This window comes from Vicia villosa, linkage group LG2 (genome assembly GCF_029867415.1).
Source record: "Vicia villosa cultivar HV-30 ecotype Madison, WI linkage group LG2, Vvil1.0, whole genome shotgun sequence".
NCBI lineage: Eukaryota > Viridiplantae > Streptophyta > Magnoliopsida > Fabales > Fabaceae > Vicia > Vicia villosa.
Window position 1 is genome coordinate 70,488,873 of NC_081181.1, and position 20,104 is coordinate 70,508,976.

Genomic DNA, 20,104 nt, shown 5'->3' on the forward strand with positions numbered 1-20,104 from the left:
TTCTTCTTGCCAAAGAACTTTTGAAAACCATAAGCATGAGGGAGAGAAGGAGAAATCAAGAATTGGAGTTGCTTTGGTGTGTTTAATATGAAGGAGAGCACTTGTATTTATAGGCAAAGAGTTCAGTGTAATTACAGAGGAGTGAGCTTGCTTAGTGAAGTCATTTTGGTTTCTTGGCCATGAAGAAATTCAAGGAATCTTGCAAATGTGATCATTGCATTTTCGAGCTAGCTCCCTATCCATTGATATCTTCTGATCTTAGGGGACAATTCTGATGCAGAGGAGAGTTTTAATTGGTTGGGAGAAGATTCCAATTGGTGATTCATCCATTTGCCATAAATTCCCAAATCTAATCATTACATAATCACATGCCTTTGTTTTTGGGAATATTCTTCAATCCTTATGCAATGATGAAAATGGATATATGGCATGCTTGCAGATGTATTATGGGTCGTGTAACATCATTTAGTGAAGTCATTTTCACAAAATTGCAAAGTTTCAAATTGTAAATGACCTATAATTTTACTCCATGAGGCCAACTTTGAACAAGCATAACTCCTAGCTCAAAATGAATTTGGAGGAGGTGGAGAACAATTTGGAAAGCCCTAAACATCTTATTCAATTCATTAGTTTAGGGTTTCTTCAGAATCATTTGGGGAAATTGTGAAAAATAAGCCCAAAGTTGGAAGAAAACTTGGTCAAAAACACTTAGAAAAATTTCTAAGTCTTTAAGGCCTATAACTTCCAAATCCCAAATCTCTTAAATGATTGATTTCTTGAAAAAAGTTGCATTGTAAGATGTTGTTTTATTTTGCAAGATCTACAACTTTCATGTTGGAAGTTTTTTGAGTTGTGTAGGTGAAATTTTGAGTTCCCATAATGCCCTCAAAAACCCTAATTCCTGACTTTTTGATCCTTGATGAATTTTCTTGAATTTCTTTGGTCAAATGACTTAAATAATCATATATTGATGATATTGATCCTTAAAGGTCATGGTTTGACCAAAAAACTTGGAAGTCAAAGGTGATCTTGTACAGTTGACTTTTTCCAAATGAAGTGAAATTTTGGACTTTTGTGATGAATCAAGTTCTCCTCCTCAAATGAGTGATATGAATGGATTATATTGAGGTGATGGAAGCTCTTAAGTCATGTTTTGAGTTTTGGATCCATGTCCTGATTAAAAGTCAACTACCCAGATGAATTAGGTCAAAAACCCTAATTGTCGACCAGGTGGAATTGATGACTGTAGATCTTGAATTGAAGTGTAATGCCCAATGGATAATGTTATATGAACCAATTGAAGATATTTGAACCAATTGATAGATGCCCTGGAGCTTTTTAGGGTTTCCCAAATGTGATCCCTGATTATAGTCCCTGATGGGCTCAAAACCCTAGATTGGTGAAGTAAGCAAACCTGAGCCCAGATGATTGGTGTCTAATCAATCACAGGTGAATAGAATGAAGCTTTTGAATCCTATGATTGTATTGGATACTACTCCTTTCATTGATTGATCCTTTGCCTGAGCTATTTTGTTCTTGAACATCCTCGATTAAGTACCAGATGAATAAGTGACTGCCCTGAGTATTTGTTTTAATTTTGATGAAAAGTCTGAAGGTATGACATCTCAGGGGGGGTCAAAATTAGGGTATGACACTTAGTCCCTTGGACCCCTAATTCAATATTCCAATTTCTCCCTTCTTATTTAATTAATTAATAAAAGACTAATTATTATAATATTCTACTAATAATTAGAAATAGAGAATTTCTTTATCCACCTCCCTATCTTATTGGTGACCCTCAATGAAATTCCGTAATTGCCCCTTTACTTCGGAAATGTATTTCCGAAGTTGAAAAAAAGACTGATTTCGGAAATGCATTTCTGAAATCACCTTTTTTTTACATAAAAAAATATATTTCGGAAATACATTTCCGAAAACAACATTTCGGAAATGCATTTCTGAAATGATGCGCGTTTTTGCTGTTTAAACAAAACAGCCTCCTCCCTAAAATCATTTACCTTAAATCATTCAAAAATCCAAAAATTCGTCTGAACCAGTTGCATAACCACCAAAGGAAAATTTAAAGACCATCAAAGGCTACTCCAAAGGCTCTTAAACTACTTCTAAAGCACCTCCAACAACATCTCAAATTTGTAAGTTTTCTAAACTTTCAATTTAGGATTGAAATTGATATTAGGGGTGTTATAGTGTAGTTCATTTAAGTTATTACATGTCACTGGTGTTGTTTAGATAGGAAAATTGAGATTTTGATGCACTTAGGGCAAGCTTTTGGGTTTTCTGCAAACATGGTGTCGCGGGTGTTTTCGGAAGTGCATTTCCGAAAACACCTCCCTGACCAGTTTCGGAAATGCACTTCCGAAGTTGACCCAATTTTTTTTTATTTTGTTGATTATTTAGCCTTCTAACCTGTTCTCTTATGGATTTCAATTGTTTCAGGAAAATAGCAGGCAACCCAGCTAGAATTAGACAGGGGAGAGAGACACAGACAACGTCGGTTAGACGCGAGCGGGTGCTGGAGCTTGCATCAACGTGGGGACGGGGTAGAGTACGAGCACCCCTCCAGACAGATGAGCCTGGTTCCTCGTCTGACTCGGGTATCTTTTTCCCTTCAGGAGGAGGTACGGGAGGAGGAGGAGGTGACATACCAGGAGGCGGAGGAGGAGATACCTGATGCTGATCCTCCACACGGGGAGGAGGAGGAGGAGGAGGGCTATCCGGGAGGGCCTAGGGACACGTCCGTGTTGATTTCCTACCACGAGCACGTCGCTCGAACTGTCTAGGAGGGAGAGGTATTTTTTATAATTTATCCGACTTTATTATTTAACCGTTTTGTATTTAGCTTTTTATTCCACATTTTCTTAACGGTCTAGTTAACAATGTTTTTTTCTTTTTGTTGTAACAGGAAGGGCCAACTTTAAAAATGGTGAACCACGCGCGGAAGATTTTTGGTCTCTTTAAACCAGAGGCGCGGTGGTTAAATGATGCGGTGACTGCTTCCGGGCTAGGTGGGTTATGCATGACTGGGTATACCACCATCAGCCATGGCATGCAGGGGGCTTTTGTGGAGCAGTGGCATAGGGAGATGTCTTCTTTCCATTTACCGGTTGGGGAGATGACGATCACCTTGCACGATGTGCATTTTCTTCTCCATTTGCCGGTTAGGGGGATGCTGCTGAACCATTCCCGGATCCAGAGGGTCGATGCGATCAAGTGGATTGGGATCTATCTGGGTATGGACCCTTATATGGATGATTATGAGTGCCGGATGACAAATGGGCCTCATATCCGGTTCTCCATATTGAGCGATCAATATGAGCACAACTTGGTGGCGACGGCCGATTCCGAGGAGGCGGGTAACGACCTATTTATGGAGTATCACCGTGCCTGCGCTCTCCGGTGCTGGTTCATGTTTTTGGTAGGCACTGCACTCTTTGTGGACAAGAGTGCAAGATACGTCGACGTGACCTACCTCCGCTACTTCATGGACGTGACTACCATTCACCACTAGAACTGGGGGTTAGCTATTCTGGTATACATATACCAGAAGCTGAATGAAGCCTCCAACTAGAGGGCCAGGCAGATAACCGGATCCGCCACACTCCTGACGGTACGTTTCATTTTAATTGTTTCACATTTATTTATGGTTCGTATTTATTTTTAATACATTATCATGTTTGTGTTTCAGGGATGGATCATCTCCTACTTCCCCCGCATCCACGGCTTCACCATTGATCCTGAGTACGATGACGTCATGCCCAGGGCCGCTCGATACGTTCTCCAAAGGGGGGACAATGCAGTGGGACCATATCGCGGGTACCTCGATCGCACAACTCACGATGACATTCGTTGGAGGCCATTTAGTGACTACACTGTTGGTGTCCCCTTTGACTGCATCGCGTTATACTCTGACTGGTTGGCATGCGGGGCCAACACCATGGTGAGGTATCTCCCTGAGCGGTGCATGCGGCGGTTTGGACATGTGCAGGTGATACCGAGGTCACCATTTGAGGTTGCTCCCGACACAGTTACCCGAGTGGAGCTCACTGCCATATTTGAGGACTGGGAGCATCATTTGGTCCCCGAGGACTATCGTCTCATGCAGGCCACCCAGGAGTGGCATTATGTAGAGGGGTACGTGACATGGTTCTATCGGGTGTCACATCCTCTGATGACACCCGACGCTCCCGGCGCTCCTAGGCCAGCATACGAAGATATCCTAGAGAACCAGCAGACCGAGGATGACCATGCCATTGATCTCCTGCCAATATGCCAGCGGATAGAGATGCTTGGACGGGACGCGTTGGAGCAAAGTATCACTGATCAGGGCGGTCCAGAGGCAGTCGTCGTGGTGGAGAGGATGGTCGATGATGCGGCCAGTACAGCGGCATATATGAGGCAGAGGAGGTCCCAGGGCGATATAGGATTAGGCATACACAGTAGGGGTTCCGGTTTATTTTTCTTGGATTTTATTGTATTCGGTTGTATTTCTTGACATTCACGTACATTTTCGCACACTATTACTTTTTTATTCGGCTTGTATATATTATTCGGCTTGTATTTATTATATTAGTATTTATGTTGATATGTCATTTATTTTATTCGGCGTTTTCATTTAATTACAAAAATGGGACTAAACGTTGTTAAGAAAAACATAAAAAAAAAACACATTTTCTGGATATTTCGGAAGTGCACTTCCGAAAACCCCCTAAAATGTGAAAAAGGTATTTTCGGAAGTGCATCTCCAAAAACACCCCCCATTTGGTGTTTTCGAAAGTGTACTTCCAAAGTCTGGAAAATTTTTTAAATAAAATACTTCGGAGATACATCTCCGAAGCAGGGGCAACTTGGGAAATTCGCTGGGGGTCACCCCCATAGGGGGGTCAATAAAGAAATACTCTTAGAAATAATATTATTACTACCAAATATTTACTACACCCTCATATTTCTACGTCTTTAGTTATGCACCCTTAAACCTCAACTCTTCTATTTCCTAAGACTGCTACATTTCTCGCTAAGCAATCCCACACATAACAACACCACATCATACAAGGCTAACATGTACGTCACATTCTTCGCCAAACGCATCGCAACATCGCATTACATAATTATTAAAATAATTAAAAATAATCTAATATAAAACGAGGCATTACAAAATCCAAACCTCTCCATCGAATGCCACGTCTCTATTTGTCAAACATATGTAAAACTTAGAAAATATTTCTAAGTCCCACCCAACGTTTCCCTCTTACATAAGGGTGACTTCGACAGGTTTTTAGCAAAACATGCTTTCTTGTCGAAAGCTCACAATATCAAGAAATGTTTTTATCTTTGTCATACCCTAAAATTTGCCCATCTCATTTCTCCTTTCAAGCTCATACCAAAGTTCAAAACTCAAAGACACATTCTCCTAAACAATGGCCCAATGAACTAGGGTTTTGAATTCTCTAAAGAAAACCAATGAATCAAAGTCTCCAATTGATTTCAGATGACTTATGATGTTTCAAACTATCTCCATGACAAAATTCAGGCTTCAATTCCAAGGATTGCCCACTCAATTGCTCAGAAAGTCAACAGTCGACTAGTTTGACTTAAAAGTCAACTGTGGTCAAAATGCAGTCGAAATTCCTGATTTTTATTCAAAAACCTTATTTTGAAGTATCATTCATCATTTGATGAAGGATTGATCATGATTCATCAAGGAAAGTTCAGAAATCAACAAAACCAAAAGTTTCTAAATTAGGGTTTTGGACCTAAAAGTCAACTGAACTTTGACCAGACAGAACTTTCACATGGAACATCAGAAATTTTCCATCCAAATCTCATTTTGAAGGAAATTGAATTCTCTACAACTTTGTCTCTCACATGCCAAGGCTAAAAATGTTTCATTTGAGAGATATGGATCAAACGATTATAGGTCCTTTTTGAAAGTCAACCAAAAGCAGTTTTTTGTCAAAGCCCATATCATCAAGATAAAATCCTCAAATGGAAAAAAAAGCTTCCAAAGTGGCTTATATAGGACATCTTGAGGTTTCCAAAAAGTCCTAGAACTCTTCCATATCTTAAAAATTGAGGGAGATATGCCTTGTCAAAGTTGGACAAATTTGAGAAGAAAAATGTGAAACAAAAGGCTTCAAAATGGATTTCTTTGTAAAGAGGCCCAATTTTTTAAGATCCAATCTTGCTACCCAAGTTATCTAAAAGATCCAATCTGAATGCCACAAACTTTTGATCATTATTTGATTTTTTTTAGTGAATTTTATTCATTAAAAAATTGATGAAAATCAAAGATTTAAAAAAATTGTGAAGAGGTTTGATTTAATTTTGATTACCAATCATCAAATCACACCTTATATGACACAAATTTCGTGCACATGGATATTGGTTAGAAAAGATTGAGATTTTGACAATTTTGGAAACATTTACAAACCATGATTCAATCAAATATCAATCTCCCAATTTGCCAAGATTTAGTTCAAATTTGTTAACCTAAAGCCATCCACTATAAGTACACAACTTGTTCATATGCCAAGGACACGAAAATCTGCTGGCAAAAGGACTCTACTCAAGTGTAATTTTCTCATAAATTTCTTGGATCGGTTTTGGAGTTTGGATAGGATTCAAGACATTCTGAGGGTTTCAACACGTTCCTGGGAGTTTTCTAAAGTTAGTCAAGTCCTCACACACGATCAGAACCTCTTGAATTGTCTCCAATAAGCCACGGTTTGCATAACCCTAAAACTTTTCGATTGCTTTAATTCACGATGCATAAACATGTTTCAATGGCATAATCTTGTTTATTATGATGTATGGAGTGTTTCTGGTTGTTTAATTGCTTATTTGCGTACATATATCGTGAATCAGCATTGTTGGGGATTAGGTTTCGCTTTTAGGGTTTCTTGATGCAGGTGAAATTGAACTAAATCAAGACCATGGCTGGGTTCGCAATGATGAATTGAATCGAACCATGGTTTCCCTTTCAATTTTTATGCGTGTATGTGTGTTTTAGCAATTAACAGGTGTAATAGGTGCGAGTTTTTATAGCGTGTGTGTGAAAAGCGCTGTAAAAAACATGTTTTGGATGTCTCAAGGAAGAAGACGATGACGCGTCTTCCTCTGATTGGGCTACCTGCGCGCGTTTTGGATTTTTTAATCCGTCTGGATCCGTTGCTTCTCACGTATGTACATACGGTGCACCCCCCTCTGTTCCCAGCCACTAGATCATCATCTCCACACATCCAACGCGTGCAAAGACGCCAGTCCACCATAGACCCTCATCCACGCGCTGCACTGAATCAAAGCTAAGATTTTTTTATTTTTTTTATTTTTAATTACATAAATGCTTTTATTTCCTTTTTTCTTCTTTCTTATAATTTTTATTTATATTTTTATTTATACTAATAACTTGATTTTTTATAGTAAAATTATAATTATTTTTTTATTTATTTTATCAAAAACTCGATTATTTACAATTTTATTAATAATTATTTTTTTTAATTCAATTCTATTTTTACAAATGCTTTTAATCAATTAAAAATTGGGATTTCATCCAACAATTTTTTTAATGGTTATATTTAACCGAACTTTCGATTTTCCTAACCTTTAATGTTTATTTAAATTATTTTTGCTTAATTTGTATTAACCCTGATTTATCCCTATAAATTAGGGTTGTCGATCTTTAATGCACTAACTTTTCTCTTCTTCCCTTGTAATTTTCAGGGTTGATCAAGAATTCGATGAAGACTCGAGGCATTGGCATTAATTTGCCTCTTATTTTTTCTTGCCCCTTACTATTATTATTTTTCTGTTGTTGCTTTCCCTATCCCCGCAGGTGTTTATTGTAATAACGTAGGATTTTATTTTCTGCCTTTAATTTATTTTATATTAATTGTGTGGTTAGTAATCTTAGGGAGTGCAAGCCTTTAATTAACCTAGAATAACTAATTATAAGATAAAATATCTGAATTGAACCACCTGATTGTGCCACACACACACTTTTGGGTAACCCCTCTTGTTACCTGTTGCCTTATGATTTGCTGCCTTGTTGCCTTATTTTGTTGTTTATTATAGAATAGTCAAGTCCCTCGATTCCGAGGATACCTAGTGCAAATGTTGTCCTCAGTTCATTCATCATCAATTTTGTCCCTCGATGTTGGCTCGGTAAATGATGATTTGTCCCCATTGCTAAGGTATCATCGCCTGCTGCCTAAGAATGACTATTATATCCTTCCCTTAGACTACCTGTCTTCTTTATGGCAGGTTCAGTCTTATGGCGAACGATAATTCCGATGACCCTTTACATCCAATGAAAGGACTTCCTACCCTCCTATGGTATGGATAGCCCTGAAAGGCTAAAAGAACAAATTTTAAAACTTAGGGTAGTTGCTACTAATTGCTTGCTCTGGTTTAAATTCAACTTTCCTCTTTCAAAAAACCTTCAAAAAGGCTACGCTTATTTTACAAGCTAAAGTCCTTATTCAAATCCTTTTACTCAAACTTCTCAAACATTTTGAAAACAAATGAGCTAAGCAATTAAGAGCCCATGGATAACCATGGATACAAAGGGTGCTTTAAACCTTCCCTTTGTATAACTTACCCCCCGAACTCAAGATCTCTTTCAAAAAGGTTTTTTTCTGTTCTTTTAGCCTTTCTATAAATTGGATAAAATAAAAGTCGGTGGCGACTCTTGCTCACCGCAACATTGTTTGCTTAAACATAAAAAGTTAGTTCACCGTATTACACTCTTCTTTATTAAGATGACATAGCATCAAAAAATTCAGCTAACAGTAGGCCTCTTTCTTCCTTGAGTATTTAGATACAAGTTGTTAAGCTTTTCATTTGAATACTCATCATTCGTACTAAAATACGATACTCAACCAAATTTAGTCCATTCTTTCATGGATGTAAAATGATTAATTGGGTGTAGGCCTCTTTTTTTTCTTGAGTATTTGGATACAAGCTATAAAGCTTGTTGTTCGAATACTCGTTTTCCGTTAAGGAGCAGTGAATCAATTCGTCCCACATATTTTACAATAAATTCGGATGAAAAATGAATAATTAGGCATAGGTATCTTTTTTCCCGAGTAATTGGATGTTTACAATAGAGTTTGTTGTTCGAATATTTGTCATCCACCTAAACACTATCCAACCAATCAAACTATCTTTTTTCCGCCCTAGCGCGACCGAAATTTTTTCCACAAACAAAAAATGTTTTATCCATTCTAACGCGATACAAATAAACGCTTAAGCCTCCCACGCGTGAGCATACAAGCAACGTTTAACTGCTGGAATGTGACATAAACATCATTCACTAAAATCAACCAACAAACACTCATTTGCTACTAAGAACTACGTAGATTTGAGTCCTCCATTGCATATGGGAATACGTAAGAGCGAGATTCAACGTTTCGTCAAACATCTTGATAAAAATACTATTTTTAGTCCCTTATTTCTCTTTTCAAACACATTATAAAAGTTAGAAGAAAAAAATAACATAAATAAACTAACATTCGTATTCACAAAACTAATTAAACTATTTGCGTTGAGCGCAACGGATGTGAGGGTGCTAATACATATTCTTTGCATAACCGATTTCCGAATGTGAATTTGATTGTGATGATCATTTCATTTAGTTCTTTAAGGTTTTATCAACATTTTCTCTTTTTCTTTTAAAATAAATAAATATTTGGTGACAACCCCTCCATTGTCCTCAAATATCAAACAAGAAAAAAAATTGTCTAGTCCTTTAAAGAAGTGTAGAGTAGGACTAAACGAAACAGACAGTTTGACACCCATTATTAAAAGTCTTGCTTATGTGCATCATCCCGGAATACCTATAAGCCAATAATTGCAGCGCTCCTACTTAATTGCCATGCTTCTCTCAAGAGAAAATTCAACGGATCGACCACAAAATCATTTAAATTTAAATCTCTTTTCATAAAGATGTTGGTTGTTTAAACATTTTTAGCCGATTTATTTTCTGACAGTTTATATATATTTTTTTACGTTGACATTTTCTGGTATACTTTAAAATATTTATTTTAGATTGAACTCACCTCAAGTCAATGTTCATCAAGTCTTGTAAACATAGAAAATGACAGTATGAAGTGCGAATTAATTAGGGAAGGAAAAATAATACAAGTAGCAGCCAAGTCAATGTTGTCTTATTTGCGTTACTCATGTTTTAGGTTTTTTCTATTTTTATTTAATACTACCACAACTCATTTCACATTATGTTGAATTCAGCACAGCTTAGTATCTAAGTTCCTACTTCACAGTTCACATCACATCATTTCTATAAACCCCCTACCTTACCTTAGCTGAATTGTTCAGTTGATCATGTCAACACTTGTTCAATTATTGATATCAGTGATGCTACTTTTCTTTTTTATGCCTGTTTTATCTCAGGTTAACCAGTTCTTGTATGCAGGATTCAAGGATATTGATCCCAACAATCTAACCTTGAATGGATTTGCAGAGATAGAGAAGAATGGAATATTAAGATTGACAAACCACACAAACAATGTAATGGGTCATGCTTTTTACTCATTACCTTTTCAGCTAAAGAATTCAACAACTTGTAAATCTTTCTCATTTTCTTCATCTTTTGCTCTTGCTGTTGTGCCTGAGTATCCTAAAGTAGGTGGTCATGGCATGGCTTTCACAATTGCTACTAATAAGGATCTCAATGGTTCACCTATTCAGTATCTTGGTCTTTTCAATTCAAGTAATGTTGGTAATTTCCCTAACCATGTTTTTGCTGTTGAGTTTGACACTGTACTAGACTTTGGTTTTGATGATATCAATGATAACCATGTTGGAATAGACATCAATGGATTGAAATCCAATGCATCTGTTACTGCTGGCTATTACACTGATAATCATTCAATAAAACAAGAACTTCTTAATATCAAAAGTGGGAAACCATTTCTAGCTTGGGTTGATTATGATTCTTCAATGAATCTTGTGAGTGTTACACTTTCTCCAACTTCAACCAAACCCAAAAAACCAACCTTGTCTTTTCATGTTGATCTATCACCTATTCTTCATGATACTATGTATGTTGGATTCTCGGCTTCAACTGGTTTGCAGCTGGCTAGCTCTCATCACATCTTGGGTTGGAGCTTTAAAATCAATGGACAAGCACCAGCACTTGATTTGTCTTCACTCCCACAACTAGCACAACCAAAGAAGAGAAACACTTCTCTGATAACCGGTGTCTCGGTCACAGTTTCGATTGTCGCATTGTGTTCTATAGCTATTGGTATTTACATTTTCAGAAAAATCAAGAATGCTAATATGATAGAACCATGGGAGCTTGAAGTTGGGCCACACAGATACTCCTATCGAGAGCTTCACAAAGCTACAAATGGTTTCAAGGAGAAAGAGCTACTTGGGCAAGGTGGTTTTGGGAGAGTTTACAAAGGGACACTACCAAATTCAAATATTCAAGTAGCTGTTAAGAGAGTTTCACATGAATCAAAACAAGGACTAAGGGAATTTGTGTCTGAAATCGCCAGCATAGGCCGACTTCGCCACAGGAATTTGGTTCAGTTACTCGGATGGTGTCGACGCAAAGGCGACCTCCTACTTGTGTATGACTTCATGGCTAATGGAAGCTTAGACAAGTGCTTGTTTGAAAAGACAAAGATTCTGTTAAGTTGGGAACAAAGGTTCAAGATAATAAAGGATGTTGCTTCGGGTCTTTTATATCTACATGAAGGCTATGAGCAAGTAGTAATACACAGAGATGTTAAGTCTAGCAATGTTCTGCTAGATTTTGAACTCAATGGAAGATTAGGTGATTTCGGTTTGGCAAGATTATATGAACATGATGCTAATCCAGGGACAACAAAAGTGGTGGGAACCTTAGGCTATTTAGCACCAGAGTTACCTAGAACAGGTAAATCATCTACAAGTTGTGATGTTTTTGCATTTGGTGCATTTTTGCTTGAGGTTACTTGTGGGAGAAGGCCTATTGAGCCAAAGGCATTACCAGAAGAGTTGGTGTTGGAGGATTTGGTTTGGGAAAGGTACAGAGAAGGAAGAATGCTTGAAGTAGTGGACAAAAAGTTGAATGGAGAGTTTGATGAAAGTGAGGTAATGATGGTGTTGAATTTGGGATTGATATGTTCAAATGATGTTCCTATGATAAGGCCTAGTATGAGACAAGTAGTGAGGATTTTGGATGGAGAAGTTGAGTTGCATGATGACTTGAGAAAGCCAGAAGGTGTTGATCCACAAGAGGGGTTTGATGAATTTTTGCACTCTCTTGCATTTTCCTCAAATGATATTAGGAGTTCAAGCTCTTATCTAGGAAATTCAGACACTGATGATACTTGTTATATCTCTTTTCCTAGTTCACCTCAATCACTTCTCAATCCTAGAAGATAAACAATGTGACCTCTACAATATACCGGTATGAGAAGCACTTTCTTTACATGCCCATAGTTTATGCACATTAGATAGAATCAAAATATTTAGAATTTTGTATTATTGAAATGTAATTGTTCTCTCTGATCTTTTATGTAAAACTTGATGTTAATCAGCCGGATAATTATAGAAAAGTAATTAGTGAAAACTGTCGTGCAGTGATCATAGCAAGGTCGGCCCAAATAAATTGGAGGCCCTGTTCTTATCTTTAAAATTAAGCTATAAAAAATATAGTAATTGGTATGTTTTGATTGAGAAAAATATTTAGATAAAAAAAATTTAGTATTAAAAAATAAAATATAGTAATTTTATTTTAACAGGATTTTTTTTTAATTTAATAGTATTACTTCCTTATTTAACTAGTAATTTAAACATATAATATTAAATTAAAGTTTATATTTCTATATATTATTGTTTTTTTATGATAAAGAGGGCCTAAATTCAAAATATTATTATTAAAATCTAATAAAATCATCTTTATTTTGTAATTTATAGATTTTATAAATAAGTCTATAGTTTTTAATTAAAATAATAATTTATTTCTTCGGCACATTTCATTGTCTACTATATATATTTAAACTTATAAATTTAATTTGTATTACATATGATGATAAATAAAATATCACGTAGATACTTAAGAAAAAATATTTGAAGACTAAATCAAATAATAACAATTGCTTTCATTATCGTTAACATAAAATTTGCTATTGAAACATAATTGTTTTTAAATAATAAGTAATAAAATATAATCTTTGGATAAAGAATAAGCTATATAATAAAAAATTCATAGCTTAATAGTTCAAACATTGACTAGTGCAGTTCATGTGGGGCTACATTTATCCATGGAGAAATTAGATTATAATGACTAAATTTCAAAGTAAAAAATTAAATTGCAAAGGTATTATTTGTTCTGGTAAAATTGAGAGGCCCTTTTATTTCTGGGCCCTGTGTAACAGCTATTGTTGCACCTCCTTTGGGTCGGGCCAGGATTATAGAATGATTTCTATCTAAGAAGTCTTAAAATTGAAACTCTATTAAGATCTTTAATTGTTTATTTTCTTAAGCTCGATTATTTTGACATAGGGATAAAAAAAGGATTCAATCGTTGTACCAACAATTCGATTGGATTCGATTAAGAAAAAGGATTCGATTCGATTATTTTTTTAAGGTGTAGTTTTCATGATGTCAAAACATTGTGAATCAACTACAACTTAAGTGGAATCATAGAAATCGAGCAAATGCAACCAAGACAAGCACTTTTGGCCACAAGACACCAATAGGTTGACTCACACATATTATAGGTCGACCTACTGCAAGCCATTTGTGAAGGAATTCAGGTAAAAGCTGAATGCGTCGACGCATTGCTTCCTTAGGTCGACACATTGGTATTTTGAGGAACTCACAGGAATGTGCACGCCGACCCTTCAGGTCGACGCATCAAATTTTGGTTACTCAAGTGCAAGAACAAAATGCGTCGACGCATTGCTTCCTTAGGTCGACGCATGGTATTTTGAGGAACTCATGGGAATGCGTACGCCGACCCTTCAGGTCGACGCAAGTGTCACACATTGCTCATTTTCAGGTGCAATACACTCAATAGGTCGACCTATGCAGAGAGCAGGTCGACCTGTCGCTAATAAATCTGTTTTTCTGCTGTTTTCAAGTTGGCATATGCATTGTATGTGGTATAAATACTCAAGTGATCATTCTCAAGTATTTTTAACAAGAAACGTGAAAGATTGACTCAGTTTCTTCTCATCTTCAACCTTTCGCTTATTGATCGAGAATCACACATAATCATTTTTCTCGATCGAAGTAAGGAACGTGTGTTGATAAGGTTCGACGGTAGATATTTGTCTTGTTCGAGATTTGACGGTAGACATTCATCTTGTTCGAGTGAAGATTGTTGAGGGTGTTTCTTGTATAAAACCTTAGGGTTTTTCCTTCTTCATCAAAGATTTTATTCGAAGGTTTTTGACGATCGATTCGCTTTGGTAATCAATTCAGCCGTGCATAAGGGGTTGAGGGATTGAAGATCCGCTCAACAAACTTGCTACAACCGGAGGATTGAGAAAGGAATGATCGGGGTCTTGATCGGTGAAGATCATAGACATTGACTTGATTCAACTTGAATCAAGGGGAGGATCGAATTGTATTCAATTTTACTGCATGTGTGTAGTTGGTGATTGGTACTTTCTATCCTTGTTAAACATTTTGCAATCTAATAAAACTTTCCTAATTTCATTTGAAATTAGGGGCAGACGTACTCCTGCGAGGACGATAGAGGAACTGCCTACACAAATATCGTGTTCCTTATCGTTTTTACTTTATCTTGTTTCCCTTTGTTTTCGTTTATTTCCATTGTTGAACAAAAACTAAGGTTAGGTAAAATATCGATCACCAAGTGTTCCATAAAATTACTCAATCAAATTTTTGTTCAAATTTTAGTGAAAACGTTCATTGTGAGTAATATACCATATTGTGCAATTGATACAATTGATATATTCGTTAAAACGTGATTCATTACTTGACATTTTCATCCGTTCGGTTTAGTGCACATATCCGGTCCCCGATAACATAATCGCTCTTAGACGATTAAGTGATTCAGGGAATTCACGTTTCAAAAGCTAAAATTTTCTTAAGTCGGAAAAAGGTGGTCTATTCACCCCCCTCTAGACCATTCTTATCGTCTAACAAGTGGTATCACGAGCTCCGGTTCATTCTAGTGCTTGATATAACTTTTTAGAAAATGAAGAGCGGTCAAAAAGGGGCGTATAATAAAGCGCTTGTTTTCACTGGAGAAAACTATAGTTATTGGAAAGACTGTATGTGCATTCATATCAACTCCATTGATAGAAAAATATGGGATGTCATCTGTAACACCCCATATTTTCTAATTTTGATTTAATCGGAAATTAAATTATTATTTGGAATTTATTTGGTATTTTCGTTGAACTAATTGGAAGAATTATGGAGTATGGGTCTTTGGGCCAAGTGAGGTATTTAGTAATGAGGGGGTGTTAAATGTTGAGCCCATTACTAAATTATGCCATGTTTTAATAAAACAAGTAAATAAGAGAAAATTGTGAAATAGAGAAGGAAAAACCTAAGAGGGAGAGAAGGAGAATTCATGGAGAAAAGGGATTTTCGTATTCATGGTGCAGCCCTAACAAAATGGGTCATAACTCTCTGCTCGTAGCTCCAAATCAGGCAATTCTTGAATATTCGGATTCTACACGAAATTTCCTTCGATTTGATATATTAATTCATGTCAGGGAAGTTCTCGGTGAGGGAGATAAGCGGGTTTGAAGATTGAAGATTCTTGCTGAAAGTGATGAAAAGAGGCATACGGGTTTGATGGAGAAGAAGGAGAAAAGTCCAGATTCTTGGCTAAGGTAAGGGGGGACTCTTCCGGTTAATTTCTATTATGTGATTATGGGTAATAGGATGGATTAACGTATGATTCGATTCGATTGGGTATATTGGGATTTGATATTGTTAGGTATGTTATGATTTGGGATAATTGATGAATTTGTATAGATTGTTGGTTATTGATGTTTGTTGTGATGTATAATGATGTGTGGTGAGAAATCCGATGTTTGTATGCTTGTATATGATGTCTGGAATTGTTTTTGGGTGAAAAAGGTATGAAATCGCAGGTCTGTCGCAGACCTGAGAATTGGTGGAATCGCAGGTCAGCTGAGCGGAAGGGGTCCGCTGAGCGGAGGTCCCAACGTAGTTTGCTTCTGTTGGGCGTCGCTAGAGGTCCGCTGAGCGGAGGTCTGAAGGATTCGTTTCTGTCGGGCTTTGTTGTGTTGAATTTTTCTAAAACTTTAAAATAACGTATCTTTTGATCCGTGTATCCTTTCTGGGTGCCGTTTGGGATGTTGTGAAGCAAATTAAATATTTTATATGATGAATTGGTGAGATGGGCGGTGACCCGAATTATTTTTAAAAGACTATTTAATTGCTTCGGTGATATACATTGTGTGTATGTGGAATTGTGTAAGCATGACAATGTTTTCGTGGGATGATGGAATGAACCGTTATTATCATTAATGTGATGATTATATGTTATATGTGGACATGTATGATTGAATGTAACATTTGAAGGATAGAAAAACACTTAGAAAGGGGGGGTTTGAATAAGTGTAGCTTTAAAAACTTGACCGATAAAAATAAATTGCACAGTTATTTTTATCCTGGTTCGTTGTTAACTAAACTACTCCAGTCCACCCCCGCAGAGATGATTTACCTCAACTGAGGATTTAATCCACTAATCGCACGGATTACAATGGTTTTCCACTTAGTCAGCAACTAAGTCTTCCAGAGTCTTCTGATCACACACTGATCACTCCAGGAACAACTGCTTAGATACCCTCTAAGACTTTCTAGAGTATTCTGATCCACACGATCACTCTAGTTACAACCTGCTTAGATAACCTCTAAGACTTCCTAGAGTATTCTGATCCACACGATCACTCTAGTTCCTTACAACTTAATGTAATCAAATCTAAGAGTATTACAATTGCTTCTTAAAAGCTATAATCACAAACTGTGATATTTCTCTTATTGTTTAAGCTTATTCTCACTAATATATTACAACAGCAATGTAGTGAGCTTTGATGAAGATGAAGATTCTGAGCTTTGAATAGAACAGAGTTTCAGTAAGTTAATATGAGTTGTTTTGTTCAGAATCGTTAACCTTGCTTCTCATCAGAACTTCATATTTATAGGCGTTGGAGAAGATGACCGTTGAGTGCATTTAATGCTTTGCGTGTTCCGTACAGCATCGCATTTAATGTTATAAGCTTTTGTCAACTACCTCGAGCCTTGTTCACGCTGTGTCTACTGACGTTGCCTTTAATAGCTTCTAACGTTCCTTTTGTCAGTCAGCGTAGCCTGCCACATGTACTTCCTTCTGATCTGATGTTTGTGAATACAACGTTTGAATATCATCAGAGTCAAACAGCTTGGTGCAAAGCATCTTCTGATCTTCTGACCTTGAAGTGCTTCTGAGCGTGATACCATCAGAACTTCAGTGCTTCTGATCTCATGTTCTTCTGATGCTTCATAGACCCATGTTCTGATTCTGCTTCGACCATCTTCTGATGTCTTGCCAGACCATGTTCTGATGTTGCATGCTGAACCCTTTGAGACAAAGCTTCTGAGCGCTGAATTATGCATACTCTTTATATATTTCCTGAAAAGGAAATTGCATTGGATTAGAGTACCATATTATCTTAAGCAAAATTCATATTATTGTTATCATCAAAACTAAGATAATTTATCAGAACAAATCTTGTTCTAACAATCTCCCCCTTTTTGATGATGACAAAAACATATATAAATGATATGAATTTGCGATCAGAAAGAGCAGACGGCAAAAGACAAATTACACAGCTATAGCATAAGCATGTGAATATGTCTCCCCCTGAGATTAACAATCTCCCCCTGAGATAAATAATCTCCCCCTGAAATAAATACTCGAAGAACTTTAATAAAAGACTTCCCTGATTATTTCGGTAGAGACGATCACATAAGCTTCTGTCTTCAGAGAATTCATAGCTTCTGACTTCTGCTTCCATTGGACAGCTTCAGAACTTGAATTTCTTTAGATTCCTAGAACACTCATAGCTTCTGATTCCTGCTTCCATTTAGGACAGCTTCAGAACTTGAATTTCTTTGATCTTCAGAACATTCACAGCTTCTGATTTCTGCTTCCATTTAGGACAGCTTCAGAACTTGAATTTCTTTGATCTTCAGAACATTCACAGCTTCTGATTTCTGCTTCCATTTAGGACAGCTTCAGAACTTGAGTTTTCTGGATCTTTAGAACATTCACAGCTTCTGATTTCTGCTTCCCTCGGATAGCTTCAGAGCTTTGAATTTCTACCAACATCACTTCATGCTAGATTTGTATCGGAACATTGTTGAATGTACCAGAGCATCATCAGAGCATCTCTACATCCTGAAATGTTACAGAACAAAACTAAACGACAAAAGTCAGCATGAACGAGTCAGAACATAAAATGTATATTAGAACACATGATATGTATCAGAGCCATATAGGCTAAAATAATGTATCAGAGCAAATAGAATTTTGTCAGAACAAATAGACAAATATGGATCAAATTCTATTATCAGTGCTTCTGATTCTGAAGCTTGACAGCACTCAGCTTGCTTCAGTTTCCATGAGCTTATTCTTTTTACAGAATAACGCTTCTTATGGTTTTGCTTCTTGTGTGCTTTGAAGATTCTCTTCACTTCTTTATACCTGCAAAACACTTAAACCATATAGAACTTGCAGTTCTTGTTAGTAAATGTGTGGGAGCTTTACCCAGCAACTGATAGATTAATCAAATCATTTATCATTTATCTTCTCCCCCTTTTTGTCATAACATCAAAAAGAATATTTCAAAAGATTCAGATGTATAAAACGACAAATAAAATCACTGGAATGTAAAAACAAAGAAACTTTTCATTGATAATCAAAAGATATTACAAAAGGTTCTTATGTTTAACAAGATGAGAAACATTCCTAGCAAATACATAAAAAGTCATCCCAAGAGGAAATGACTACAAAAATTAAAAACAAAACCCTAGCAAGACACATTCTGTGTCAACCCATCAAGAATCCCTGTGGTCTTCTTGTCTTTCCAGACTAGAACCTCCACTGTAGGAGAGATTCAAGAGACCAAAGAGGAAGAGAGGGACAGTTCACAGACAGAGAACTGCTGTTGCAAACGGGGCTTTCTCTTAACATAGAAGTTAAGAATATCATTCTTAACCTCTTCCCATAATTCAAGAAAGTCTTCTGTCTTTGGGTGAACGTTGATAACAACATCAAAGAAGAGGTCTGACTTGAGAGGTATTAGGAGAGCCATCCCGAGATATGCATAGATCTGCCGCCTTTGAGTCATAGATCTTCAACAGGCTTAGAGCATGATTAAGAGATCCAGACAAAGGATTCAAGATGAACGCTAGGTTTGAACTAGGATTTTTTAAAGAAAGAAAAACTTTGTTTGAGCAAGAGAAAAAAACAGGAGAGAGAGAGAGAGAAAACTTGATGAGGAATGCAAAGGAACGAAGGATTTAAATAGACTAAAAAAAATGAAAAAGTACAATAAAGAAAATGGTGAAAAACAATTAATGTTACATGACAAGACGGGAGAGAGATTTTGACAAAAGATAAGATACGCACAGTTACCTATGGTCGGCGTCCCTTCAACTGCACGCGCGCTTATCCATGAACAGTAAAGATAGATTTACCATCCGAGATAAAACGTTACAGCTGTTTTGCTTTAAAAGAGGTTCTGAATCAACTTAGACAATGAAACGTTAGTAATAACCGAATCATAATTTCTAAAAGATTTCAATCAGAACTTCTGATTAAAAAATAATCCACTTTCATTTCAGAAGATACTCATACATAAGAACTTCTCATCTTCTCATTCTGGGCATAAATCCATACTGATGTTCTTCAGAATGAACTTAAACCTATCTTCAGCCAGGGGTTTTGTAAAGATATCAGCCCATTGATGGTCTGTATCCACAAAGTTTAAAGATAGAACACCCTTCTGAACATAGTCCCTTATGAAATGATGTTTAATCTCAATATGTTTAGCTTTTGAATGAAGAATAGGATTCTTAG

The 20,104-nt window shown here is 36.6% G+C and overlaps 1 protein-coding gene across 1 annotated transcript; it reads left to right on the plus strand.

Moving 5' to 3' along the window:
• Window positions 1-10,300: 10,300 nt before the first annotated feature.
• Window positions 10,301-12,586, plus strand: LOC131646266 (L-type lectin-domain containing receptor kinase S.4-like). The gene has a single exon (XM_058916358.1). It carries the CDS (start codon window positions 10,357-10,359, stop codon window positions 12,409-12,411), a length of 2,055 nt encoding a protein of 684 aa, XP_058772341.1. The 5' UTR covers window positions 10,301-10,356; the 3' UTR covers window positions 12,412-12,586.
• The last annotated feature ends 7,518 nt before the right edge of the window (window positions 12,587-20,104 follow it).

Bases quoted from the DNA above. Each gene is read 5' to 3' on its own strand.
- LOC131646266 (XM_058916358.1), top strand. From the start codon at position 10,357: ATGTCAACACTTGTTCAATTATTGATATCAGTGATGCTACTTTTCTTT.